This window comes from Vulpes vulpes, chromosome 2 (assembly GCF_048418805.1).
Source record: "Vulpes vulpes isolate BD-2025 chromosome 2, VulVul3, whole genome shotgun sequence".
NCBI classification, from domain to species: Eukaryota; Metazoa; Chordata; class Mammalia; order Carnivora; family Canidae; genus Vulpes; species Vulpes vulpes.
The window spans coordinates 21,209,818-21,237,641 of NC_132781.1; the positions used below are offsets into that span (position 1 = coordinate 21,209,818).

The 27,824-nt window shown below is 43.4% G+C and overlaps 2 protein-coding genes across 2 annotated transcripts; both read left to right on the forward strand.

Moving 5' to 3' along the window:
- The first annotated feature begins 6,394 nt into the window (after nucleotides 1–6,394).
- Nucleotides 6,395–12,761, forward strand: LOC112910785 (keratin, type I cuticular Ha3-II). The gene is made up of 7 exons (XM_025987081.2): nucleotides 6,395–6,850; nucleotides 8,340–8,422; nucleotides 9,688–9,844; nucleotides 10,767–10,928; nucleotides 11,023–11,148; nucleotides 11,273–11,493; nucleotides 12,290–12,761. Exons 1-7 carry the CDS (start codon nucleotides 6,503–6,505, stop codon nucleotides 12,414–12,416), a joined length of 1,224 nt encoding a protein of 407 aa, XP_025842866.1. The 5' UTR covers nucleotides 6,395–6,502; the 3' UTR covers nucleotides 12,417–12,761.
- Nucleotides 12,762–22,183: 9,422 nt separating this feature from the next.
- On the forward strand, nucleotides 22,184–27,417 carry LOC112910787 (keratin, type I cuticular Ha3-I). The gene is made up of 7 exons (XM_025987083.2): nucleotides 22,184–22,825; nucleotides 23,918–24,000; nucleotides 24,535–24,691; nucleotides 25,899–26,060; nucleotides 26,155–26,280; nucleotides 26,405–26,625; nucleotides 26,837–27,417. Exons 1-7 carry the CDS (start codon nucleotides 22,478–22,480, stop codon nucleotides 26,952–26,954), a joined length of 1,215 nt encoding a protein of 404 aa, XP_025842868.1. The 5' UTR covers nucleotides 22,184–22,477; the 3' UTR covers nucleotides 26,955–27,417.
- The last annotated feature ends 407 nt before the right edge of the window (nucleotides 27,418–27,824 follow it).

Sequence of the window (27,824 nt, forward strand, 5' to 3'; positions counted from 1 at the left end):
TGCACGGGGCTGGGCCGCCCAGCAGCAGAGGGTCCTCTCTGTCCTGTGCCCTCCCCGCCTCCACCTGTCCCAAGGGGAGCAACGGATCCTGGGCTATGTCCTCCGGCGCCCTGGCCTCCAGGGCCTGTGCGGCTGGAATGGCGCTCCCAGGGCAAGCAGCCCCCTCTCTGCGGAGCCTCTGCCTGAGCCGCGGCCAGAGCTGCTCCCGAGGTCCCACCGGGCACCCTCCAGCTCTTTACGGTGTTCGGTTCATGGTGTGTGGCTCGCTCTCCCCGGGGCGCACCCCTCTGTTAATGACCCCAGGAACCTGGAGGCTCCACTGCTCCTCCTGGGATTCTGCCCGAGTTCCCTGCGAGCGCCTTTCCATCTGGGAAGATTTTTAAAGTTCCTACATCTTCAGGACTGGGCTTTCCTGTCCTGGAGGCTCTCACCCCGGCCTTAGCCTGGCTTTTCGCGGGGCCCCTCCCCCACTGGATTATTTTTTATTTAATTTTTTTCCATCTTCTTACCTTGGTAGAAGGGGGAAACTCTTCTCACTGTAGCATTCCAGCTGTTCTCTCTTTAAATGTCAGGGCAAATTAGTAGGTTTTCAGGATGATTTGTAAGTTATCTAGGTAAGTTGGTGGGGACAAGTGACATGGGGAACCTACTCTTCTGCCATCTTGCCCTGCCCCCCCCTTCTGGGTTATAACTCTTGTTTTATCTCCTATTACAGGTTCCCCAGCTCCCAATTAACCTGACTTGCCCTTTCTGTCCCAACCGGGGGATAGGCCTAGATCCTCTGCCATGTTTCTTTTTCTCCATCCCTGTTCAAGGAGGACTAGCTCCTCTATGCTGACGACCCCTGAAGTTCTCATTTTAGCTCAAGTCCTGGGTCTTCAGTTGCACATAAGACAGTTTGATTTGGTATTAGGTTGCCACATTACATTTAATTGGACTCCAACTTATCTTTGTCATTCTTGTTACCCGCTTGTTATCCCCAACACTTTGTAATCCAAAGACCCTTTAAATGAAGGCAAGCACCTCTCCCCACCTCCCTCTTTTCAAGTTCACTTTTTCCTTTAGGTCTTTGCTCCTACTATAATGTTCTTCTATAACTAACTTCTATATCACTTTATTTTCTATAATTTCAAGAAAGGCCAGTGTTCATTGTCTCCTCCAACAGACATTAATCCTATTCCCTACTTGACTCCTATCTAAATTATTAAAGCTCTCAATTTAATCAGCTACCATCTCAATTTTTCATTTGATTTGACACTATTTAACCTACACAACTGCAATCAACCATCTTCTGTGTGTGTCAATACTGTATAGATGCTGAGAGCACATGGATAAGTGAGCCCCAGGCCTGGCCCACAGCATGTTCACAATCTAGAGTGAACAAGACAAAGAACCAGCCTTCATACAGACAAACAGCAGTGTGGCTCAAGAGGGGTGTAAATGAAAAATGATGAATTTCTGAAGTGTGAAAGAAAGACTATACTTTCAGGGATCATTTCTATAGTTTGAAGTGTGAAAGAGTGGTAAGGAAAGGCTTTATGAGGAGGTAGCCCTCATTCAGGGCTTTGAAAACCTAAACATTCCATTCATACACATATTGTCTGCCTATCCTTCAAGAGAGATTGTATCTTTATCCAATTAAAGCCTAGTGTAAACCATAGAATATTGTAAGTGGAATAAAGGAACAGTAACGCTAATAAGTATTCATGAGGTTATTAAAACTTGTTCCAACTTCAATCAATGATTACTACATGATATTAGCATAATTCTGAAATAAAGTTTGATGAGCTGTGTTTAGGCAAATGGATGTGTGCAGGTCTGACAAGAGGGAAAGTTTCTCCAAAAATGAGCTTTGCCTGGCAAGGAAATGAGGAAGCAGGATGTAACTAGAGCTTAACAGAAAAGTTTGTAGCTGGAGCAAAGCATTTCCCACAGAAATGGTGGAAGATGAAACTGCAAAGTAGTCATAGAGGACCATATCTGGTGGTGCTTTTCATGGTTATTTGTGAGATTTGCTTGTAAGGAAGTTTGGCATATGATCTGTCGAGCAGCTATGTATAGGCTGGGTTGTGATGGGTCCGAGAAATTGGTGGGGTTGGATAGGAAAGAAGGAAGAACAGTTGGGAGACTGATGAGAGACAACAGGACTGACTGAGATGGAGGGAGAGTGGAGGGCCCAGGGAGGGGTAGATTTCAGCCCAGGATGTGGAAACTGATTAGAAATAGAGGAACAATGGAGAGAGAAGGAAGGAAACTAGTACTGATTAAATACCTACTTTTTAGGTCAACATGAAAGATGTTTTTGAGCCTGAGAAGTGAAACACCAGTGGGGCTCCAGTGAAGAGAGCTAGAAGAGAATGACTGGATTTGAGAGAGATGTCAGGGAGTTACCTAAGCAGAGATGATCCATTAGAGCTGTAGGAGTTGTTAAGACTGTCAAGAGGGATGATGTTAGACTAGGGATAACCTTGGGAACCACTGGGAGAAATGACAGAGCCTTAGCCTCTCCAAAGTCCCTGACACGAGGGTCCTCCTTGGTTTGGCCCAGTCCTCAAGGAGAGAGGTGATACCTTGTTATGAGCAGCTGGAGTGGGAAGCAGCTGAAGCAATACAGAAGTCAAAATAAGTTGAGGTTTTGATGAAGGGCTGGTCAATGGCATCCTTCTCATGAATCCTCATTAGTGTTACTGTTCCTTATTTATTCCATTTACAGTATTCTATGGTTTACACTAGGCTTTAATTAGGTGAAGATACTGTCTCTCTTGAAGGGCCAGGAAAATTGAGGATTCAGAAAAGTCAGTGGGCATAGCAATAGGGAGATCCCTGGTGACCACAGAGAGGGCAGAGTCTGTGAGATGCTGGGGGAAGAAATCATATTTCAGTGGCTCTTTCACATCTGTTTCAAATCACCAACTTGATAGTAAACTTAGTGCACAGTTCAACACAACATATTCATACTAAACATGAAGCTTAATTTGCTTTGTCCTCTGTGTAACTCTTTAAAATGTTTTGGCATCTGTTCTTCCCTTTGATCTGTGAAGCAGTCACATAAACAGGTTTTCATGCTTCTTCTGAGTGGTTCCCAAACCCAGTCTTTCCTGAAGACTAGGACTATTAAATTACATTGTCTTGGATTGTTTCATGTTCTTCTTGACTCCTCTATTCTAGATTGGAAAAATGCATTTTTCTGGTTTGGCTTGGTTCCTAAAGACTTCCAAGCTCCATTCCCATTGGGAGTTGAAGACTGAGTGTAAGAGAAACAATGACAGCTCTGGAGAGGATTTGCTTATTGGGCTCTGAATTCTATTTTAGGGTGCTGTACTTCTCTTTGCCCAGCCAACATTACTACTGACCTGGCTTATTCTTCATGTCCTCCCCTGCTTGTACCTCACTGGAAATGTTGTTTGAGCATATTCCCAAAGCCCATCTTGTTGTTTTAGTTCCTGGATCACTATCATAATTTATCCCCTCAATGTGATAAGGCTGAGTGATTGACAAATTTGCAACAGACACCTTTAGGAAACAGTCTATGGAAGCTTTATATCATGTTCTTATAAGTAGTTCTAACTAAGGCTGGCCCAGCAGGATAGGCTGGTGTTGGCATAAAACAGTGTTTCTGCTTTTTAAATTCTCCAGTGGGTCACTCTTCATCTCTTTCAGGTAATCATCCGTATCTTGGTCTGTGTGTGCCCAGTGACAGCACTCCTGGCCTCCCCTTGCCATTCGTCTACATTAAAATAGAATAAATCCGTAAGTGGTCCAATATGTTACTTTGCATTTTCCAAAGAATGCAAAATACATTTCTTATGGTGAGAACTTTAAGTTCCAGTACCTGGCCATCAAAGAAGACAGTTTTCGAAAAAAATGGGGAGACTTCCTAATACCTTTAAAGTTCTGCCATGGGGAGGATAGTCTTGGTAGATCTGCCCTGATTCCACTCTGTGGTTAAGTGTCACTTGATAAGTTTGGATGTGATCTCTCCCACAGAAATAGCCTTGGCTTCCATAATAAATAGTATCTTTAAACCTCAACTGCAATTTTCTCACATCTGGTGACCAGAAGCCTTACCACGGCGTCTGCCACAATTACATGGGCAGGTATAATAAAATCTTTTTGTTTGTTAGGAGTTGATTTGCTCATCATGTTTATTGAAGGGTCATTGACTAGAGACAATGGCATTGTGTATGTAAAGGTAAGGATTCACAGCCCACAGTAAGTGGAATAAATAAAAAGCAACTGCCTTCTGTAATTCCTGGGAAATAACTTGAAACTTGGCTCTTTTCTCAATAAATCCAAATCCTCTCAGTTATTTTAATCTAATGACCATGCAGCTATGCAACAATCATGATTATTTCTACTCCAGAGGTAGGAGTAGTCATGTTTTCTAAACTCTGACCTCCACTTTTGAAGATACAAGGATACTTACCTCTGGATCATTTTGCTCTGAGGTGGAAGCTGCTGTAATGGTTTAGGGATCCCCATGGGCATTTTTGCCAATCTACAACATAGCGTTCCTTTCCCATTCTTTAAAAAACTACCATTGTCTAGATTTTTCTCTTTTGAAATTTGGGGCATAGAAGAAGGGGGGGGGGGCGGAAACAGAAAAGCTAATGAGTCTATCTATTTGCTTTATGTTATTTGATCTGATCCAATAGGGCTTCAGTTTGGTATAATTTTAAATCAGCACACCCATTCCATATCTCTCTAAAGGTAGAAATTCAGGCAGAAGGGGCAGAGAGTTGTGGATTGTGAATGTGGTTAAGGATGGCAGTGTCTTCAAAGAATTACATTCTGGGAGATCACACATTTGCTCCAAATCTGCTATATTTTATGGAAGCATATTTGAAGCTCCACATTGTAAATGACTTTCAGAATCACCCAAGAAAATATACATTATTATTTTATAGTCATAATGTGTTTCTGACCCATTAAAGATGCTACTAAGTTTGGTTGTTTATCCCACTCACTAGGCTTGGTTCCAAAAGATATCTGGCTGGCTTCAAAAATAAACACACCTTCAGAAGATGAAGATTTGCTTTCAATGTGGATAACCAAAAAAATAAAAAAAAAGTGTCCCAGACTGTGAGGCTAACTTTGTAGAAGGGGTGATCTGAGTGGTGGGTATACAGGAGAAATTAGTAAGTAGCCTCCAAAAGGAACTGCTTTAAGGAGTATCTGTCCTGTTTTGAGCAGTGATAGATTAAACATAAAATCCTCATAGTTTGTATCTTCATCTGGAATAGCACAAGGGCAGAACATTTGTTTGCCAAGATGTATTGATGATCACAAGATGCTATTAAACATGTTGTGATGTGGTGTTTTTTCAGGATTACATCCTTTGGAGAACTGGGCTCAGATGTTTCTACATCAAATCAGGGGTTTCCTTTTTTCAAGCTTTTAGCAAGTATTATACTTAGTAGACTTCCTTCCATTAGAATAGAAATTACCTTTGGATAGAGAACAGGCTTTTGTTTCCTGGCCCGCTCTAATTTAGGAGGGGATACTGTCTAGTAGTGATTGAACTTCATTGAACTCAATCTATGTATGCACTATCACATCTCAGTATGAGGAGATTGGAAGACAGTTGGTGTGATGGAGAGAGCATGGCTGTTGGAATCAGAGAGATTTGGGTTTGAATGCTGGATTACCACATAGGAGCTCTGGGACCACAGGCAGCCTCTCAGAGACTTGGTGTTCTCATCTACAAACCCTATAGGGGGTTTGTGTGCTTTGAACAGTGGGTGCTCAATGATCAGCCATTCTGATAGCATTCATGTTGTGTGTAAGCACACAGTACAGTCTTCATACAGGGTGGGTTCTCCCAAGTTGTTAGTTTCCTTAATTTTCTATGAACATTGAGTAAGAGTAGAAATGGAGCCTGGTGTGGGCAGGGAGGCTTCCAACAGCCCTGTAAAGAGAGAGGAGAATTGCCTCCATCTTGCTTGGATGGAAGGGCAAAAGGCTGTTGAACAGGATGGCCTCGTGGGTTGCTCTGATCTCAGCTTCCAGGATTCTCTATCAAACAGTCTAGTCTCTGGGTGGGCTCTCTTAAATGGCTTTTCTCACAGAATCCTCATTGAACAGGAGTTGGGTAAGACACAGATGTTTCTTCCTTTAGGAGAAAGAGGCATAGACATGCCCCTCTCTGGGGGGCAGGGTACAGCTGTCACTCTAACTCAACACCCTGTGAACAATCGATGCTGTTGGCAAGGTAATGGGTTGGTCACTTTGAAGGTCTTACTTAACTAACCAGCATAATTGGTGAGGAGTCCTGACTTAGCAGGAAGCCAGAATAAAGCATTTTATGAGGTAAAGGACTCGCGTGAGGTGGCTAAATAACAAATGGGAAAATTGGCAAATACGGTAAAAGGGGGTAATGCTGCATGTGGTCACCACACCCACTGCTGACAGAATATAAAGCCCTGAAAAGGACCAGGGCTTACACCAGTGAGAGGAATCAGCCTTTGAAACTGCCCTTCAGAGCTCCACTCCCTCCAGCACCATGCCTTACAACTGCTGCCTGCCCAACCTGAGCTGCCGCTCCACCTGCTCCTCCCGGCCCTGCGTGCCCCCCAGCTGCCACACCTGCACCCTGCCTGGAGCCTGCAACATCCCCGCCAACGTGGGCAACTGTGGCTGGTTCTGTGAGGGTTCCTTCAATGGCAGCGAGAAGGAGACCATGCAGTTCCTGAATGACCGCCTGGCCAGCTACCTGGAGAAGGTGCGCCAGCTGGAGCGGGAGAATGCGGAGCTGGAGAGCCGCATCCGGGAGTGGTGCCAGCAGCAGGTGCCTTTCGTGTGTCCCAGCTACCAGTCCTACTTCCGGACCATCGAGGAGCTCCAGCAGAAGGTGAGGGGGTGGGCACCACATTGCCGATTTAGTTAAGTATTTATTTAAATGAAACATACCGACTTCTAAATGGATCTAAGACTATTCAAAGCTGTGATAATAAAGATGCCGACTTCATTGGCTTAGGTAGGACACATCGAATCATCTTAGAGAATCTATTTGGAAAACCCTACAGGGAAGGCTATGGACTGGGGCAGGATAAGACATTAGACTATGATCAGTCATAGCAATCCTACATTGCTTCTTACCTAAAAACAGAGTAACTAATTTTTTAGTTCTATTATGATATCTTGGTCTTGATTTTAGGCCTAAAGCCTTAAAAAAATATGCCCCTGAATTATTTCTTGGAGCTAGGAATTTCCTAAGTAGATCCTCAAATATTTAAAGAGCAAGAGACTGTGTCCATAGAAAAGCAAAAGAGCTATTGACCTCATAAGCCTCACTAATATACACAGACCCTGTACCATCCATTAGAGCAAGTATGCATGTGAGAATTTAAGGCCAGAAATGCAAGCATAGAGGTGGAGATAAGGAAAGAGTCAAAACAGAGGTGGGACTTGATACGTGGTGTAGATTAGGGAAGACTTCCCAGAAGAGGAATATCTGAGCAGGGCTTGATGGATGAGGAGGGGTTTATATTCAATGGCACAAACTTTTGATTCTCCAAGGAGATTACCTGTCCACTGCTCAGTAGTGCTGGCAAAGTGAATGCCAGAAAGGGACATGCAATTTGAGGAGCATTCATTCATTTGCCCTCATTTACTGAATACAAGGCACAGTGCTTGAGTGAGAGATAAAGTGCAGAGTAAGGCAGTCTCTTTCCTTCAGGAGCTCACAGTCTAATAGGGAAGATAGACATGGAACACATGGCTAGAGTGAAGGGGAGAAGCATAATTGGCTCAGTGCAAAGTACTGTGGGGGGCGTGTGGAGGAAGTGACCCCCTGCAGGAGGAGCTGGGGCTGGAGGGGGAATGTGGGTCATGGAAGGGTCTTGCTAGGTGTGTGAGGACATCCTAGGGCATTCCAGATACAGGGAGAAGCTCTGTGCAAAAGCATGGACAAGGGTAATATGAGGGAGAGTGGAAAGAGGTCAGCAGGACTGGAATAAGGGAGTGTGAGGGTAGGAAAACCAACCTGTCCTGGTTTGGCTGGGATTTTTCTGGGTTTAGCATCTCAGGAGCCCCCCTATTTCTGAGCAAACTGGGACACAGGTCACTTTAAGGGAGGCCCAATACCCAGTATGCTCAATTTCTGCAGGAAGCCAGAGGCAGACCACGGAGAGAAGAATTAATGACAAAGGACACATTTCCCTGATTGTTTTAGTTTTGAAATGAACAGTGCTTTTAATGAATTCTCCTTTTGTCCCCAAACTGAACATCTGAGAAAACTCAAAGCTATTTGGAAAGAATGTGTGTTTGAAAAAAATGGCTTTTCATTAGAAGGCATTCCTTCTTAATATAACTCATTTTATAATGAATCCTGTCCGCAGATCCTGTGCAGCAAGTCTGAGAACGCCAGGCTGGTGGTGCAGATCGATAATGCCAAACTGGCTGCAGATGACTTCAGGACCAAGTAAGATTTTTTCTAATGATCAGAGCAGTCTAGTAATGGACAGGCTGGATTGCAACATGATGAACTCTGTCCTGGGCACGTGCAAGCAGCAGTTGTCTGGGATGGCATTGGGAAGATTCTTGCATTAGGTTATTTGGGTTAAAAGTCAGTTTCCTCACTGAATGCATGAGTGCTGCATTTTAAACTTCTTTTTAAGGAGTGAAAGAAATCACCCATTCTTTCTCTTTTTTCAACTTAACATGTAGACCAAGTTTAAAAGTGAATTTAACACCTGTTTCTTTTTTTTTTAAAAGATTTTATTTATTTATTCATGAGAGATAGAGATAGAGATGAGAGAGAGAGAGAGAGAGAGAGAGAGAGAGAGAGAGAGAGAGAGGCAGAGACATAGACAGAGGGAAAAGCAGGCTCCATGTAGGAAGCCCGATATTGGACTCAATCCAGGTTTCCAGGATCAGGATGTGAGCCAAAGGCAGACGCTCAACCTCTGAGCCACCCAGGCATCCCAACACCTGTTTTTTAATATAGGTTTGTCACTATAAGCCCATCAGAAAAAAAGTTATTAAATCGCAAAAATAGGAGGCAAAATCGATTTCAGAATATCATTTTTTTTCTGTGCAATCATATGATTGCAATCATTTTCTGTGTGCAATCATAATAATTCTTTGCATTTTTGTGGGACTTTATAGTTTACAACACATTTGTAATTACTATGCTATTTCTTCATCTTCAGATGAGCCCTGTGAAGTGTTAGTTTGGTTTCCATTTTATAAATGAAGGCTCAGAGACATGAAGAAATTTATCCATGGTCATAATTGCAAGGTTGAAGCTAACTGATTTCTACTTCAGTGCTTTTATCATAAGACCAGGTTGCTTTCAAGGTGGTTGGAAAGGATGGTGAGATAATCTATACAACAGGCTCATGAAGTTCACCATCTCACTTAAAGAGGCAAGCCAGGGCTTAGTCCATAGCAGTCTGTGCAAATTCTTAGAACAAATGCAGTCAATATCAGATTAAAACTGTACATAGACACCCCCCCCCCCCCCCCCCCCGCCCACCAAAACCTTCTCTGTGGATCTCAGGGATCTCAGGAAATAGATCCTCTTATTCAGCATGGTGGTATTTTTTTTCCCCTTCCAAAAAGGGAATTTTTAAGAAAAAGTTCAAAAACTTAAAAAATGTAATATACATCTGACTAGGCCAGCCTAGTAAAGCCCTGAAAAAGTTTTCTTTTTTCACTCCCTTTGATCTTTCGCTGTGTGTGCAGGTACCAGACAGAGTTGGGCTTGCGGCAGCTGGTAGAGTCGGACATTAACGGCCTGCGCAGGATCTTGGATGAGCTGACTCTGTGCAAGTCCGACCTGGAGGCCCAGGTTGAGTCCCTGAAGGAGGAGTTGCTGAGTCTCAAGCAGAACCATGAGCAGGTGAGGAAGTTCTAGCCCACATCATCTCATATGGAAGTTCTATACCTCCTTTGAGCAGCATAAGGTTGGTCTCTGCTAAGCACCCTAGAACTAACACAACATTTTGCTGCTTGTTCAAAACACACTTGGGGGATTCTGGGGGCATGGGTCATAAGCTTACTTCTCTTACTTAAGAGAATATGGTCAACTGACTTATTTCCATTTGGGGCCAGATATATGGTCAAAAATCCATACAAGGATCTTTAAAATATTTCCTAATGCTTGACAAGATCTATTATCTTGTGTAGGTGCCATATTAAGGACTAAGACTAGAAGGAGACAGCAAACTTCCTCATATTATATGTCACCTAGATACTAGAACTCAGTGGATGGATGGATGGATGGAGGGAGGGATGGATGGGAAAAATGAGAGAGGAAGGAATTCAAATAGTGGTTGACTCAGATTTCATGGTTGAATGTAATAGTAGGACATCAGATACCCATATCAAAGATTAGATGTTTTGAAGCAAAGGAAACTACCCCAAGTAGACAATATATAAAGGTACACGACCATGAAATAAATGGGAGGAGTTATACCTGGTTTCTCTATGTTTAAGTAGCAATAATTATAAACCAGGTACCATGCCAGACTCATTACTGAGCAAAGGGAAAAATCAGAAAGAAATGATAGAATGGAATGGAAAGAGACATTAGCAATTACTTATTCAAGCAGCCTCATCATGAGAAGGAGGAGACACTCAGAAAGGAAGCGTGAATCACACAGAGGTAACTTAGCAGGATTCTGTATCAACTGGGCTTCAACTCATACTTCCTAAGTTCCATTGCAATCTTCTCCCCACCAAACTGGACTCATTCAAAAAGAATTTATTTATAGCCTATTTTTTTTCCCCTGTGGGTTCATTCTTCCCCCTTCCTCCCTCAGGAAGTCAACACCCTGCGCTGCCAGATTGGAGACCGCCTCAACGTGGAGGTGGATGCTGCCCCAACCGTGGACCTGAACCGTGTGCTCAACGAGACCAGGAGTCAGTATGAGGCCCTGGTGGAGACCAACCGCAGGGACGTGGAGGAATGGTTCACCACCCAGGTGGGCATCTCAGCACGCGGCCACTCAGGACCCTTGGCCCCTCGGGGCCCTTGAGGCAGGGTCTGACCCTGTCCTCTCCCCTGTGCTGTTTCAGACTGAGGAGCTGAACAAGCAGGTGGTGTCCAGCTCGGAGCAGCTGCAATCCTGCCAGGCGGAGATCATCGAGCTGAGACGCACGGTCAACGCCTTGGAGATCGAGCTCCAGGCCCAGCACAACCTGGTGGGTGTTGTTCAGGGTAATGCCCATGCTCTCCTGAACCCGTGAAGCCTGTGACTTCTCTGAAACCCCATGGAGAAGCCCCCTGGGGAGTGGCTCTGTGACATTCTTTGTCTTCCCCACACAGAGGGACTCCCTGGAGAACACGCTGACAGAGACTGAGGCGCGCTACAGCTCTCAGCTGAACCAGGTGCAGTGCATGATCACCAACGTGGAGTCCCAGCTTGCTGAGATCAGGTGTGACCTGGAGCGGCAGAACCAGGAGTACCAGGTGCTGTTGGACGTCAAGGCCCGGCTGGAGTGTGAGATCAACACATACCGGGGTTTGCTGGAGAGCGAGGACTGCAAGTGAGTAGGGAGCAGCCACATTCTTGCAAGGCACATGCAGTTTTACTCAAGGACAAAACAGAGAGTTTGAAGGTCAAGTTTCAGAGGCCAATATGTCTGCATAGACCAGAGTTTTCTGTTGCAGTGGTGTACCATGGAAGGTATTATTTATTTTTTTTTTGTCATTACCTGGCTGGAAGGCATTTTCTGTCTCAGAAGATACTCATGAGACTTGATTGTTTTCTCCAAATTATAAGCTTTTGGAGCTGATGGGTAAATAAAACCTACATTCGCGGTTGGCCTGTCATAGCAAAAGGGAAAACAAAACTGTAAAAACCATCACATATATTTGAGTGGTGCTTTAGGATGTGCTTTAGGATTGATCCTTGTTGGAATCATTTGATAGAGGCAGAATGGGTACAGTATAACTATCTTATAGATGAACATCTATAAAGAAGACAGTTTGTTAGCTCATGGAGTACAGTACTTGTCACCTGACAGTATTTTCATGAACACGTTCTGTGTGGTAGGTATTACCAATCCTATCTTACAGGCAAGGAGCCTGAGGCTTAGGCGGGTGTAGTGACTTCCCCATGACTCCAGGCTTATAGAATCAGGGCTGGAATTCCACCTTCGGTCTTTTTTGTTCTTTTCTGCCAACTGTCTCAGAGTTTGATAAAAAGAGCAATTCAAACGAGGCTTTGGCTTCCCAAGATGTCAGAGAACAGTTTCTGCTTTTTCTGTCTCCTTGGGTTGAGCTCTTCCCTTTTTAAAATTGTACCTCTCATGCTGACAAGCTATTATTTCTGTGTCCCAGGCTGCCTTGCAACCCCTGTGCCACGACCAACGCATGTGACAAGCCCATCGGACCCTGTGTCACCAATCCCTGTACCCCTTGTGGCCCACGCTCCCGCTGTGGGCCCTGCAACACCTTTGGATGCTAGATATCCCGGGACCAGCAAGAGGATTGCATGAAAACAGAAAGGCCATTGACGGACCAGTCCTGCTTCTCTGACAAGCATCAGCCCCAGAAGCTGCCCCAGGCATCTCCATAAATCATGGTCTGGAAGGAGAGCAAATGCCCAGGTGTGGCCTGGCTTTGAGTCTAGCCCACCAGATCCCCTTTATTCAAGGCTGCTCTCTCTGTTATTCTGTGACCTGATGGTCTGATGGGTCTGGGCTGAGAAGGTGTCATAGGAGGTGTGTTGTGGTTCTCTCTGTTGCTTTGACCTTCCTCACAGGTCCCTAAATCCCTTTGTAAATCTAATAAACTTTCCTCTTGCAAAGCAGTGATGGTTCTCATTTGTATTCATTCTTTCCAAAGTGTTTACTCTGTATGTGCTTCTTATAAAGCCACTTGAAAGCACAGGAGGACTGTGTCATTAATCCTCTCCCCAGAGGGCTTCATCACCATTAATTAACATTCATTAGGTGCAGTGAGCCTGGCGTCCATCTACTTGGGCCAGCCAGGAACCGGTGGGACCACTAAGGTAAGAGGCCTCATCCAAATATGGTGAATATTCATTACGGGAGCTGACTGGTACCACACTATTAACATTTCTAGAAAGTTCCACTTTTTCTTTCTAAGTGCCTGCTAGATAGAAGAGGAACAGGAGCTAACATTTACTGAACACCAACTAAATACCAGGAGCTGTAGGACTCATTTTCTTTCTTTCTTTCTTTCTTTCTTCTTTCTTTCTTTCTTTCTTTCTTTCTTTCTTTCTTTCTTTCTTTCTTTTTCTTCTTTCTTTTCCTTTCTTTCTCTTTTCTTTTTAAAGATCTTATTTATTTATTTGAGAGAGACAGAAAGAGTGTGTGCACGAGAGAGAGCATGAACAATGCGGAAGGCAGAGGGAAAGGGAGAAGCAGGCTCCCTGCTTAGCTGGGATCCTGATGTGGGACTCGATCCCAGGACTGTGGAATCATGACTTGAACCGAAGGCAGATGCTTAACCAACTGAACCACCCAGAAGCCTGACTCATTTTCTTTCCTATTCACACAGTAAGGAGCTCAGAGGTCATTTTCTGAGTGTCAGTTATACATGAGGTATGCCTGTGAGGGAATGAACCCCATCCTTAACAAGCTCCTGGATCTTATACAACCTTCAACACTATCACAAGGGGAGAAGATGATGCTTTTAGTACTCCAGACATCTCTAAAACTTGCCTTGGGAAATACTGAGGAACTTTTAACAGTAAAAAGGGCATCTCTTATATCTGGGTAGTACACAGCAGATTTTTAAAGTGTTTTTATTCTTGTTTGACTTTTTGTAACCAACCACAAGGACTAAATTTGGATTTTGGAACCAGCTCCCTTCCTTACCCCAGAAGTTCTTTAGAATGAAACTAGGATATTAAGTCTCTGTGTCTGCCGGTATTAAAGCAACAGTTATGCTAGTGCCTTGCCCCTGCTGGTACCTAATGATGTCTGGTCATGCTCGATGGCTCCCGCAGCTGTGTGTTCTGTGGCTCGTGCAAGGCCGCTGTCCTATCTTGGGCCAAACTGCTAGTTATGTCTTCTCTCTTGGAGATGAAGCTGGCACTATGTCCCCCTGCTGTGACGAAGGTTGCTCCAATGTTGGTCATAAATCCTTGTCTGAACACACTGTGGTTCTCTTAGCATCTGCTTTGCTATTGCTGATATTTGTGGTGCTGCTGGAGCTCCCTTATCCAGACCTCAGGCACAGCCCTAGAAGATGACAGAGTGATACTTCGTGCTGCGCTCAGAATGTCTCAGGTCCAGTTGGTGTAGTTCGGCCTCTTGCCTTTCCTGCCCAGGAGCCACCTGCATGTGTCATATGAGTATCTTATGCACTCTATGCCATCCATTCTTCCTATGTGCTGGGATCACTGTCTACCCACAGGAACCAGCAGCTGCCTTTATCAGGGACAGGTGCCTCCCAAACACCCCGTTCTTTGCCTTGCAAATGAGAGCTCCAATTTGTCAGCACAGTAAATATACTTTTTCTTATTGTTCATTGTATAAAGTATCAAATGAAACTTTGCCTGTTAGACAAGGCTGTGTCAGTGGGACAATTGGGGTCTGGGGGCAGCTATCCTGAGTCTTGGTCTCTGCCATGGTGCTTTCTTTGGTGAAGAAGAGAAAGGAGTGCCAGGGAAATCACTTTGTCCTAGAACCAGGCCGAACTGATTTCTGAGATGTCTGCGTGGGGTTCAGTGTTACTACTCACCTCGCATAAGGGATAACACACATGGGCTGAAGCCTACTGCCAATGATCTATGATTCACGACTTGGTGTAACAAGGCACTGCTGTTATTTCTTATTTTAAATGACTATGAAATACTTCAAACATATGAAAGTATGAAAAATAATAAGACACCTATAAATCCACAATCAAGTTAAGAGATGTTAACTTTGTGCTATGTCTACACTATTGCTGTGGGGTTTTTTGTTCATTTATTTGGTTGGTTTGGTTTCTGGAAATAAAATGTTAAGAGTTGACATAAAACCCCACCTTTATCCATCTTCTCTCCCTCTGTCCCCCTAGAGGTAATTGCTATTCTGAAGTTGATGGCGTATCATTCGCCAGTTAAAACATTTCTAGGGATGCCTGGGTGGCTCAGCGGTTTAGCGCCTCCCTTCAGCTCAGGGTGTGATCCTGGAGTCCCGGGATCGAGTCCCATATCGGGCTCCCTGCATGGAGCCTACTTCTCCCTCTGCCTGTGTCTCTGCCTCTCTCTCTGTCTCTCTGTCTCTCATGAATAAATAAATAAAATCTTAAAAAAAATAAAATAAAACATTTCTAAAAATTATACATGCTTGTACCCATGTATAGTGTGTGTTTCAATGTAGCACTTTAAGCTAGAAAATATAAGTGTAATAAATCTTGCCATTAATTTTTTCCATTCAACATTATGTTTCTGAGATTTAACTATGTTAATATGCATTATTCTTGTAATTTATTTTAATTTCTTTGCGGTATTTCATAATGAAAACAGATCTTGTTTCTATTTACTTACTCCACTGCTGAGGGATAAGCAATTAGGGTGTTTCTTCCTTTAATCATTATAAACAGTGTTGCAAGAACATACTTGCCTATGTCTCTCTTTTTTAAAAGATTGCAAGGTGCAAAGGTGTTTTGATTTATGTTCTTAATTTTTTAAGTTCTACCTTGTCTTTATACTCCAAAATTCATCATTATTACTATTGTTTTTAGACTTTCATGCATGTTTACTGGTTTGTTTGCTCACAGTGCTTCTTGTACTTTCTTCCTGCTTTCTGGTTTTAATTTTTTGTTTTCTGAAATACATTTTCTGGTAGTTCTTATGGAACCTGTAAGTGATGAGTTCTCTCATTCATTGTGTGAAAATGTGTCTCATTAGTGGCCCCTCCTGAACAGTGGTTTAATTTTGTGTGGAATTCCAATGGCTGGCTATTTTCCTTTAGCATTTTGAAAATGTTACACCATCATCTTTTGGGTTTTGTTATCAGCACTGAAAAGCATACTTCCTGTCTAAGTGTGGTTCCATTTTGGTGATCCTTTTATTTTTTTCCCTTTCTTTGTTTCTAAGATTGTCTTTTTAAGTGTTGTGTAGCTTTACTATATTATGTCTAGGGGCGGGTCTGGTTTTGTTTTCCAAAGTAGGATTGATGTGCTTCTTTAATTGATTCATGCCTTTCAACACCAGTGGAAAATCCTCAGCCATTTTTCAATGGCATTTTTTCAATATTACTTCTGTCCTATTTCCACTTCAGAATTCCTTTTAAAAAATAGCTTTATTGAAGTGTAATTCATTTAGCTTAAATATAATTCATATACCACAAAATTCACCCATATGAAGTTTACAGTTCAATGGTTTTTAATGCATTCATAGAGTTTTATAACCATTACCAGAATTTTAGAAGATTTTATCACCTCAAATAGACATCTTGTACCCATTATTCAGTAGTTGCTCCCTAGTATCCCCCACTTCAGACCTAGGGAACCATGATGGTGTTTATAGATTTGCCTGTCTTGGGTATTGCTATGAATGTAAACATAAAACCTGTGGTATTTTTTGACTGGCTTCTTTTACATAGCATGATGTTTTAAATTTAGAGCCCAACAAGAGACAGTTCAGTCTAAAAATTTTTTTGCTTTGATGACAAGCATACTTTTTTCTTTTTTCTAGTCACCTTTCCACTAAGGGCACAGTCTTTTGGGAGATATGGGTTTTTCCAGTAGTCTGAGCTCCAGCTCTGTTACATGGACTGAAGGTCTTGTCCCCTGTCCCTTACATTTACTGTTTTCTGACCTAGACTCTTTTCACCAACTCTCTCTGTGACCTAGAGCAAGTCACCTCCTCTTGAGGGTCAATGTTTTCCCATTTGCAACATAGTTGGGTGAGATGACCACTTGAGCCCCTGGTGGCTCCAACATTCTAAGATTCTAGGCTTCATCTGACTCAGACACAATTTCCAGAGGAGAAATTTTAAAATACTTTATTTGTGTGGGAAGTCTATTCTTAGGGCATACTCAGTGTGAGGTTATACTTGATCTTGGAATTGGACTACTTGATTTGGCTGGCAGCCAACTGGCAGAACATTTTTCCAAGGATTTCTCCTCTTGACATTTTCTTTGCTTGAAGCTCATATCCAAACCTCAGTCACTTTATGAACTACACGTTGTTTGATCCCATAGGAAGCTTGGTGTTCCTTCATCACTCCCTAAATAGCTCCTCTTCAGAATTGGCGAGGTCAGCAGTTATCACAAAGGTGTAAATGTCAATCATGACAAAGCCTTTATTTCTAGAACAACAAGCTCAAGTAACTTAGTGATTATATTTGAATAGGATCCTGGATCCTTTATGACTTAACTGTGTCCTTTATGACTTCTCATTTCTTTATAAGACTTGTAAGAATTTCCTTTTGGATTTTTTAATGTAAATTTTATTTCTTTTGCTTCTGTAGAAGGAATAGATATATTTTCAAAAAATTTGGAGCGAACAAAAAAGTACAGAGAAGGGGGAAAAGCATTCAAAACTGTACCATTTAAAAACATCCAATGTTGGGGTAACTGGGTGGCTCAATCTTTTGAGTGTTCAACTCTTGGTTTCAGCTCAGGTCATGATCTCAAAGTTGTGAGATCAAGCCCTGCATAGAGCTCCACACTCAGTATGGAGTCTGCTTTGGATTCTTTACCTCTCCTTATTCCCTCCCCTTCTGCTTCTCCCCATGCTCTCTCTAAAATAAATAAATAAATAAATAAATAAATAAATAAATAAATATTTTAAAAATAATTTTATTTATTTGTTTATTTGAGACAGTGAGAGAGAGAATGAATAGGGGTGAGGGGCAGAGGAGGAAGCAGGCTCTCTGCTAAGCAGGGGGCCCAATGTGGGGCTTGATCCCAGGAACCTGGGATCATGACCTGAGTTGAAGGCAAGATACTGAACAGACTGAACCACGCAGGCAGTCCTAATTAAAATCTTTTTTAAAAAATAAAAAAATGAAAGCATCCAGTTTTGTCATTATAATGTGGTTCTTTTATCTTTCAATTGTCCTCAATGTTAAAATCATATAATATTTAGGTTTGTTATGACTATATTTGTGTATTTTATTTTGGGTAAATATATTGCTCTTGAGTAGGATCATTATTGTTTGTGTTCTAAGTCACTCCAACTGATGGGACATTTTACTTAAATATTTAAGTTGTTCCAAACTATTGGAACAAAATTATACCATCAATTTAGAAATAATGATTGAAAAAAAAGAAACAATGATTGAAAGCAGGATGGCAATAAGGAAACTTAGAATCACTGAATTCTATTATTTCCATATTCACTCTTTATTTTCCTTCAACATGATATATTTATGGGTAACAAGTGGGTTTTTTCTCTCCCCCCCTTTTCTTATTGTCTTTGATTTTTTGCCCCTGGGCAGTGGACAGACCATATTGGTTGTGAAATTATTCAGTATTTCTGCACTATGGTGATGGGGACTGGGGATACAGTGGAGATGAGCAGATTCAGCTTCTAACAATATGATCTGAAGTAAGCCATTTCTCCATTCTGAGTCTCAGTTTCTTCATTTATAGAATGAGAAGCTTGGATAAGATGATCATTAAAATCCCTGATATTGAGACACGTGGGTGGCTCAATGGTGGAACATCTGCCTTCAGCTTAGGGCATGATCCCGGGGTCCTGGGATGGAGTGTTGCATTGAGCTCCCTGCGAGGTACCTGCTTCTTCCTCCACTTATGTCTCTGCCTCTCTCTCTATGTGTCCCCTCATGAATAAATGAATAAAATATTTTTTAAAAAAGATCCCTGATATAACTCTTGTTCTAAGATTTTCCCTGTCTCTGACAATTTTGACATTTGGTATCTACATTAGGGAGTGGAAGGGGGGAAGGAAAAGTCAAATGCATGGCAGTCTGGGTTTGGATATGCAACTACAGCTGAGTCTTGTACTTTTGCTGTGAGCATCCTTCTCTGAGTTCTGCTCTGTTCTCTGCTAGAACAACAATAAGGAGCCCATCCCCTCCCCAGACAACACATCTAGGCACACAACTGAATTATTTCTTCATAGTATCTCTTTAGGATATCAAATAAGTCTTATCTTATGCCTTGAAACAAAGTAGAAATTGAGTTATATACATGGGCATTTTTTTCTTTTTATACATTTGTTTTTATTTAAGTTCAATTTGCCAACGTATAGTATAACACCCAGTGCTCAACCCATCAAGTGTGCATGGGCATTTCCAACTGTGTATGTATCTTGGGTAGATGTTCCTAAATCACCAATTATTATGAATCATCAAATCAGAACAAGCTAGACATCTTTAAACTACTTAAAGGACACTCTAATTATTGTAGAAAGTCTGTATTTGTAAGACCAAAGATCACAAGCTTTATAATAAGGTGTACAAACTGATTATGGCAAGGCTTCTTTAAACAATGGAATCTCAACTCTGGGTGTTTAAAATCTTGATAGCTTAAAGTTCAATGTGAGGCTTACTTCAAGAACACAGGTACCGTATACAGTAAGCACATCTATATGACCCTAGAAAGGTCCTGGCAACTTGTTGGTCAATGTATCCAAGAACCTCTCCATGGTTATGATCTTACAGGGCCCCTTTGCCACACTTGACACTTTTGACCTTCACCTCTCCTCTGAAACTTCCTTCTTGGCCTCTGATGCCATGAGCTGTCTCTCTTCATTCTTCTCTCACTGTTTCTCCACTTCTTTCTGACCCTTTTCCTTCTCTACTCTCTGGTTGGAGAAATTCCCCAAAGTTTGGTCCTTAGGTCCTTGTTGCTCTTCTCCATGTACATTCTCCCTTGGCTCATGTTTCTAACTCTCACATCTGCACTTGGATCATACCTGTCCTTAATATTACTGTCAAGATTACTAAGGCTTGCCACTACAAGGACCTGATAAACATTTCCCTGTATAGATTCCGCTATTCCTTCAAATGTAGCTGATCAAGAATGAAACTCGATCACTCTTCTTAGAACCTTCAATGGCTCCCCATTGACCTTCCGAGGGGAAGCTCCTCAAGGAGGTATACAAAGTCTTTCATATAAAAGTCCTTGTGTGGCTTCAGGGAACTCAAGTATATAGATAGATGATAGATAGATGGATAGATAGATAGATAGATAGATAGATAGATAGATAGATAAGCATGTAAGTAATGACGATGTCATGCACAAGGTGAGATGAAAGCTCACAGAGGAGGAAAAAATGATCTGTCAGAAGTTAAGGGAGGGCATAGGTCATTTATATCTAAGCAGAATGAAATGATGGAAGAGTTTGCTTCTTCTCCACCCTCATATGTCACTCTCTGGCTTAAACAGTATTTACTGAGCTTCTCTTGGTTTCTCTATTGCAGAGCTTTCCAACCTTACTGAGATGAACGGGTTAGAGAGGTCCATAGTACTGATGCTCTGAGTCCCTGGAGTGGCCAAGGCAGCCTAGTCACTTTGCCCCAGTGAGCCATAAAGTATTATCATTTCCTATATAAGCTTTTGTGTGAAAAATGGGAAGCATGCCTGAATGCAATGTGCATGTCCCTCAGAAAGCCTTGCTAGACCTCCACTCAATTTAGTTAGGTCCCCTCGTGCGTTTTCCTATGGCAGTTGGGACTTGCCTCATCACAGATGCATCCTGCACCTGGTTGGTGTACATTCTTCACTAGGTTGTAGGTTTGCCTCTCTTGCTCACCATTGCGTCTCCAGTACATGGCTCTGTTCCTGGCACATGGCAAGGGCTCAATTGAATGTCAGTTAAAGGAAGTGGCCTGCTCATCCTTGATGAGCAAAATAGTCTGTGTTTCTGTGAATGATAAAGTTTTTCTCCTAAATATTTTGCTTGCCAAATTTTGGTTTCATTCTTGACTCTCTTCCACATCTCATGTTTCTAAATGGGTGCTGGTTCAAAACAAATTGCTTCTTTGAAAATGGTTCTTACACCATTTCTTCTCTTACAGTTCCTCTGCACACACCTAAATTTGGTCCCTCCTCACCACTGGCCTGGACTACTACAATCACCTCCTTGCTAGTCCCTTTGCCTCCAGCCTTACCTTCATTTTGCTAAAACAGATAAATGTTTGCTAAACATTTCCTAAAACTTCTTCCTCCAGGGTAATCTTTGTCATAGAGAACTTCTACCATATGGCCTTCATTCCCCATACGCTTTCTTTTCTACCACCTCTCTTCACACCTCTCCCCTCCTAGGCACTAGTCTCACCAACCAGACCTTGGGCTCTCCTGTCCACTGTGTGTCCACACCATTCTTTCACCTGTAGGGCCCATGTTCTTCCTTTGAGTCTCAGAAGCCTTGTCTCCCAGCACACATCTGTACCTGTGAACTTCCCATCCTGGCAGTGCCCTCTTGCCCCATTACCTCAACTTTGCACTTACCACTTACCATTTCCCACTTTAGATTATTATCTCATGTTCATTCCTTCATCCACTTGACACACACTATTGAGGGTTTACTAAGTACCATGCACTTAGAGCTGAGGATTCAGAGAATTAGACCCTATCCCTACCTTCAGGGAACTGAGATATAGAGATATATGAGCACAGGAGCTGTGCACTGCCATGCTCAAGGTGAGATGAAAGCTCACAGAGGAAGAAGAAATGATCTGTCTTAAGAAGTTAGGGAAGGAGATGGTTCATTTGTATTTAAGTGGCATGGAGTGATGGAAAGAACAGAGATATGTGTTGGAATCCTGGCTTCACAATGTATTACTTCTTACTTTCTATGCCTCTATCTACCCATCTGTAAAATGGGAATAATATTATGTACCTTGAAGGATCATGGTAAGGTGTTAATGAGATCATGTTTGTGAAAAAGGTCAAGTACCAAGATAAGCCTGTGCAAGTGCTCAACAAAGTTTCTGACCATAGCCCTGGTCCTACCTTCCATTTTGTACCATGCCCTGTACATACTGTTATCCTGGTGAATATCTGTTATTTGGTTAATTTACATTTTCATGGATATGATGTCTGCCACATGAAGAAACAGGGCCACTGGGAACCAGGGTGTTTTAAGTATCTATTCCTCTTTCTGAGAACCATGAATTTGGCATTTGGAAATCTGACCTGGCAAAAGATACATGGGCAAGAGCTGTGCTTTCTCATCTTAGCAAGAAGCCAAGGAGTCAGGGCCATCAAGCCAGGTGGCAAAGCAGCAACAGTGTCCCTGGACCTGCCACGCCCCACTAATGAAGACCAGGGCGTTCATGAGTCCAGCTCTTTGAAGTCATTCCATGAAGCTCTTACTTCATTGATGCACAGCATGGAAGAGGAGTCCTGACTTAGCGAGAAGCCCAAGTAAAGTCTTTTATGAGGTGAGGGACTCTTCTGAGGAAACATAACAAAACCAAGGGGAAGGGCTTTTGACAATCACCAAATGAGTAAGAAAAAAAGGGTTGCCTTCCATGTCCACACCCACTGTGGAGGGGGTATAAATGCTCCTCAGGAGAAGGAGACCCACAGCTCTGTGGTTGTAGAACTTGAACTCTGTGCTCAGCCAGGTGCCTTGCTCCCTCCAGCACCATGCCTTACAACTGCTGCCTGCCCAACCTGAGCTGCCGCTCCACCTGCTCCTCCCGGCCCTGCGTGCCCCCCAGCTGCCACACCTGCACCCTGCCTGGGGCCTGCAACATCCCCGCCAATGTGGGCAACTGTGGCTGGTTCTGTGAGGGTTCCTTCAATGGCAGTGAGAAGGAGACCATGCAGTTCCTGAACGACCGCCTGGCCAGCTACCTGGAGAAGGTGCGTCAACTGGAGCGGGAGAACGCGGAGCTGGAGAGCCGCATCCGGGAGTGGTGCCAGCAGCAGGTGCCCTTCGTGTGTCCCAGCTACCAGTCCTATTTCCGGACCATCGAGGAGCTCCAGCAGAAGGTGAGGGGGTGGGCACCCCATTGCCTCCAGCAGGAAGTTGTAGGGAGAGAATCTGAGATTTGATTAAGACAGTACAAATTCTCAGTTAAAGAGCCTGGCTTTTCCATTTTTCTTGAGTGCCCATTGTATATGAGGCTCAGGACTGTTACGCCTGAATATTTGCATACTGCTAGTCTATGTGCAGGTAGCAGCACTTTGCATAAATAAGCTGTAATTAAAAGCTGCCTCCAAATGCTTCCATGCATTGCCAAGCTCCAGATTTATTACCCTGAGGTAAGAGAAAAGGACTGAGCCCTAGAAAGAAGCTGAGAAAGCAGAATCTTTTGTAAGAATTGGACAAATTTCTCTGTCTCCCATCTGGACTTTTGACTATTCTGACTTCTTGTTGTCGTTTCTTCTGGGTTCCTAATTTACCTGACCTGGATGCCTCTGGACTTCTCTTGGTGTTCAGTGTCTAGTGAGGGCATAAAAATGGTTGACAAAAATCAGAAAGAGTAGAAACCACATAGGAGGAAATGGCTGGGAAGGCATGGCTGCTTCCCTGACCCAGCCCCTCCAAAAGCCAGTTACATATTTATCTTCCTCCCTGGACTAGAAGTTTCTTGAAGGGAGCATTTACTCATTTTTTTTGTATCTTCAGCTCCTAGAACCAGGCCAGATTTATGGTAGTTCTGTTTTGTTTTGTTTTTAGGAAGAAAGAGTGAGCATGTGTAGGCTAGCAGGGGTGGGGGGCGGTGGTGAAGCAGAGGGAGAGGGAGAGAGAGAATCTTAAGCAAGGTCCATGCTCAGTGCAGAGCTATGGTAGGTTTTTAAAAATAGATGTTATTATTATCAGCCTTTTAGTATTGCTTATTAGGAAAGAAAAAGATTATGTATTTCCTGATACTTTTGGTTGCACATTTCAGTATTCTTTTTATCCAAATTTGATTTTTCAAATATTTATTGAGTACATTTTGCACATAGATAGCATTTAATAATCTCATGTAAGATCCACTGTGATTTCTCATTCTGTTCCTTCCAGGTAAGAAAATTAGTAGGAATTGCTGTTGGTTAAAAGTAACCAAGCTCATTCCAGATCATTTTGGGTTCTAGATCTTGTGTAACAAGTCAGAGAATGCCAGGCTGGTGGTGCAGATCGACAATGCCAAGTTGGCCTCAGATGACTTCAGGACCAAGTGAGTGGGCAAGTGGGGTGTCCTATCTCTTCTTTCTTTCCCTTTAGTGTGTCCTCAACACTGACAAAACATTGACAAAGCTTTTCCTTAGATGTTTCCCCCAGGATCCACAGAGTCACTGCTCAGTAGAGCTCAGAGATCTCTTCTCCAGATTCAGACCCCTCCCCTACTGCTGCTTCTCTGTAAGATGACATCCCCAAACTAGTGTAGAAGTCATGCCCCACCCCCACCCCCACCGCCGTGCTCTACTATGCACATAATGCAGTCAGGTGAATGTGAGAAGTTTATTAATTTTGGAAATCTCACAGTTTATGGACTTTTATTCTCTAAATCTACTGGTTCCTTAGTTATCAAAAAATATTTACCAGAGCATTTTCCTCTAGGAACTACTGCTCAGTGTTAAAAATCTAAATGTAAGAGAAGGCTGTAGAGACTGCAAGCTCCAACTTCCAGTTATGTGACAAACCAAACCAAACCAGAGTCAGGGCCAGGCCCATTCCTGTTTGGTGGGTCCCTGATGCCCCTGTATCGCAGGTACGAGACTGAGGTGGGCTTGCGGCAGCTGGTGGAGTCGGACATCAATGGCCTGCGCAGGATCCTGGACGAGCTGACCCTGTGCAAGTCCGACCTGGAGGCCCAGGTGGAGTCCCTGAAGGAGGAGCTGCTGAGTCTCAAGCAGAACCACGAGCAGGTGAAGTTCCCCAAAGAACAACAGGCTCAAACTCGCCAAGGCCTGTTTCCAACTGCCATGGGCTGTGGGAGGGACTCAACTAACTGAGGAATCTGTCCTCTAAACAAAAAGGGATTTGTAGAGAATGAGCAATCTAAAGCCTGTGATATGAGATTAGGATGTTTCTGCCAGAGGTAGGAATGAGAGTAAAGGAAATTGGCAAGGCCAGTAATGAGGAAAGGCCAGCAACCAGGCAGCACCCACAGCTTCTTCCACTCCCAGGTCAGAGCATACCAGGCTGTAGAGATCTTGTATCCCAATATGCCATTTAGCAACTGGAGAGGCCAGGACAGCCACCCAGCAGAGAGGGCTCAGCTGGAAACAAAATCAACTCTCTTCCTTCTCCTCCAGTGTTGCCTAGAGGAAATGTTGAGCAAAATGTTCACTGTCACTGCTTCGTCAGTTGACAAAGAAGACGGATATTTTGTGCAAACTTTAAATACCAAATGTAAATAGTGACAGTTAATATTAGTTAAGAGCTTACTGTGTGCCAAATGCTATGCTAAGTGCTTTGGAACTCCAAAGGTAGTTCTCATTTTACAGATGAAGAACTTGAGGTTTTTAGAAGCTTCTAGAAGCCATATAGTAAGTGGTGGAGATGGTTCTCAATTTAAGCCTGATGTCTACGTAAGTCCAAGTATCAAGTTATGCTGGCTCTGTGAAGAGAATAGCAGGGAAGTGAACAGATACTTATTTCCTTCAGCAAAATCTAGATTGATAGAATTGACAAGTCACCAGTTAGGTCTATTTCATCCCAGATGGTAGGTTCCGAAGTAAGCATACTTTATTTCCTCTTTAGCCAGACTCTAACCTTTTTATTAGCTGTGGTTAAGAATCAAACCTAAGAACCTCTGTGGTATATGAGCAAAAACACTGAACTAGGTGCTTGGGGCTCACAGTGTTCTAACACATCTTAGCATGGAGGCCAAATCGCTGCTCTAAATGAGGAGGAGTACCCCAAATACAGGGGTGGAAAGAGGTCATGGGTGTGAAAGCACTTTGCAAAGTGAAATACACAGGTTGGTCACTGATTATAGAACACAGTTATAAGAGGATCTGATGGAACAGAGCTTTGAAAGCTTAAGAATGATTACAAGCTGATCTGTGCTTTTATAAGAGAGCATCCGAACAGTCTGTGATACTTCCCATCTTCCCCTTCCTCCCTCAGGAAGTCAACATCTTGCGCTGCCAGATTGGAGACCGCCTCAACGTGGAGGTGGATGCTGCCCCAACCGTGGACCTGAATCGTGTGCTCAACGAGACCAGGAGTCAGTATGAGGCCCTGGTGGAGACCAACCGCAGGGACGTGGAGGAATGGTTCACCACCCAGGTGGGCATCTCAGCACGCGGCCACTCAGGACCCTTGGCCCCTGGGGACCCTTGAGGCAGGGTCTGACCCTGTCTTTTCCCCTGTGCTATTTCAGACTGAGGAGCTGAACAAGCAGGTGGTGTCCAGCTCGGAGCAGCTGCAGTCCTGCCAGGCGGAGATCATCGAGCTGAGACGCACCGTCAACGCCTTGGAGATCGAGCTCCAGGCCCAGCACAACCTGGTGGGTGTTGTTCAGGGTAATGCCCATGCTCTCCTGAACCCGTGAAGCCTGTGACTTCTCTGAAACCCCATGGAGAAGCCCCCTGGGGAGTGGCTCTGTGACATTCTTTGTCTTCCCCACACAGAGGGACTCCCTGGAGAACACGCTGACAGAGACTGAGGCGCGCTACAGCTCTCAGCTGAACCAGGTGCAGTGCATGATCACCAACGTGGAGTCCCAGCTTGCTGAGATCAGGTGTGACCTGGAGCGGCAGAACCAGGAGTACCAGGTGCTGTTGGACGTCAAGGCCCGGCTGGAGTGTGAGATCAACACATACCGGGGTCTGCTGGAGAGCGAGGACTGCAAGTGAGTGGGAAGCTAGTACTGTTCCCCTTGGGGATGCATGAGGTTGCTGTGGGAATGAAAGTCATCTTGATGGAAACAAATCAATAATTTCGAGCTTTTGGTCAGAGGTAGTCTGGGGAAGTGTTATATTCTTACACAAAGTACACTTAATATTTTCCTATCTGTTCAGTTCATTTTCCTCTAACTTGCACCCATGGTCTTCTGTCTGCAGGCTTCCCTGCAACCCATGTGCCACAACCAATGCATGTGACAAGCCAATAGGGCCTTGTGTCTCCAATCCTTGTGCCCAGCGTGCTTGGTGTGGACCTTGCAACACCTTTGTGCGGTAGTGGCCCTGGTGCCAGGAGGAGGAGAAGGGTTCCAAAGTCACATCTCAACTCTACTTAATACAAGCATCTCCTAAGGTGACCACACTTTGGACAAAGGAAGAATTTCTACGAGTACCAGCTTCTAAGTGTCAACTCTGCCTTTCACTGAATTTCCTGGCTGGATCCTTTAGAAAGCAAAGTCTACTTATCAGCTTCTTCTGTCTTCTGAGCACATAGAGAAATCTACAGCAGGTTTGGGCAGTATCTATTATCACAATTACACACTTGCATAACATGTTCTGCTTGAACAAATACTTATTTAAATGTGATTTCAAAATAATCACATGAAAGTGTAATGGAGCCAAAAGGCAGGCTATAAAACTGAACATAATTGGGAAAAAAATCTTCCTTGTCACTCTTTTGGTCTTCGGAGATACAGTAAGGATCCCTTGTTAACTTCCTAATAAACTTATTCTTGCACAAATATGATCATTTGTCCTTCTTTGTTCATTCATCCCCAAACTGGATGTCTTGTATCAATAAAATGTAAGTGGTGTTCTTTTACCAGATGAAGGGATCATGTGACTTCCTTCAAAAGGAGTCTCCATCAGACATCACCCACCTGTTGATGTGGATTTCTTGTGCGTGGGGAAGTTGGTAGTGGAACAAATGGCAAATTCACATGACAGTATCTACAAAAATTTTCTGTCTAGCTCTTCAGAGGGAATAGGCAAGAGAACTACAGAAATGGGACCTCATCAGGGGCAAATGAATCTTGAAAGTAAGGCCATACCTCTTGACAACATGAAAATACTGTAACCTAGAAAGAACTGGAAAAAATGTACTCAGCCAACAACTATCTTCCTCGACTTCTATCTTTGTGTATTGGAG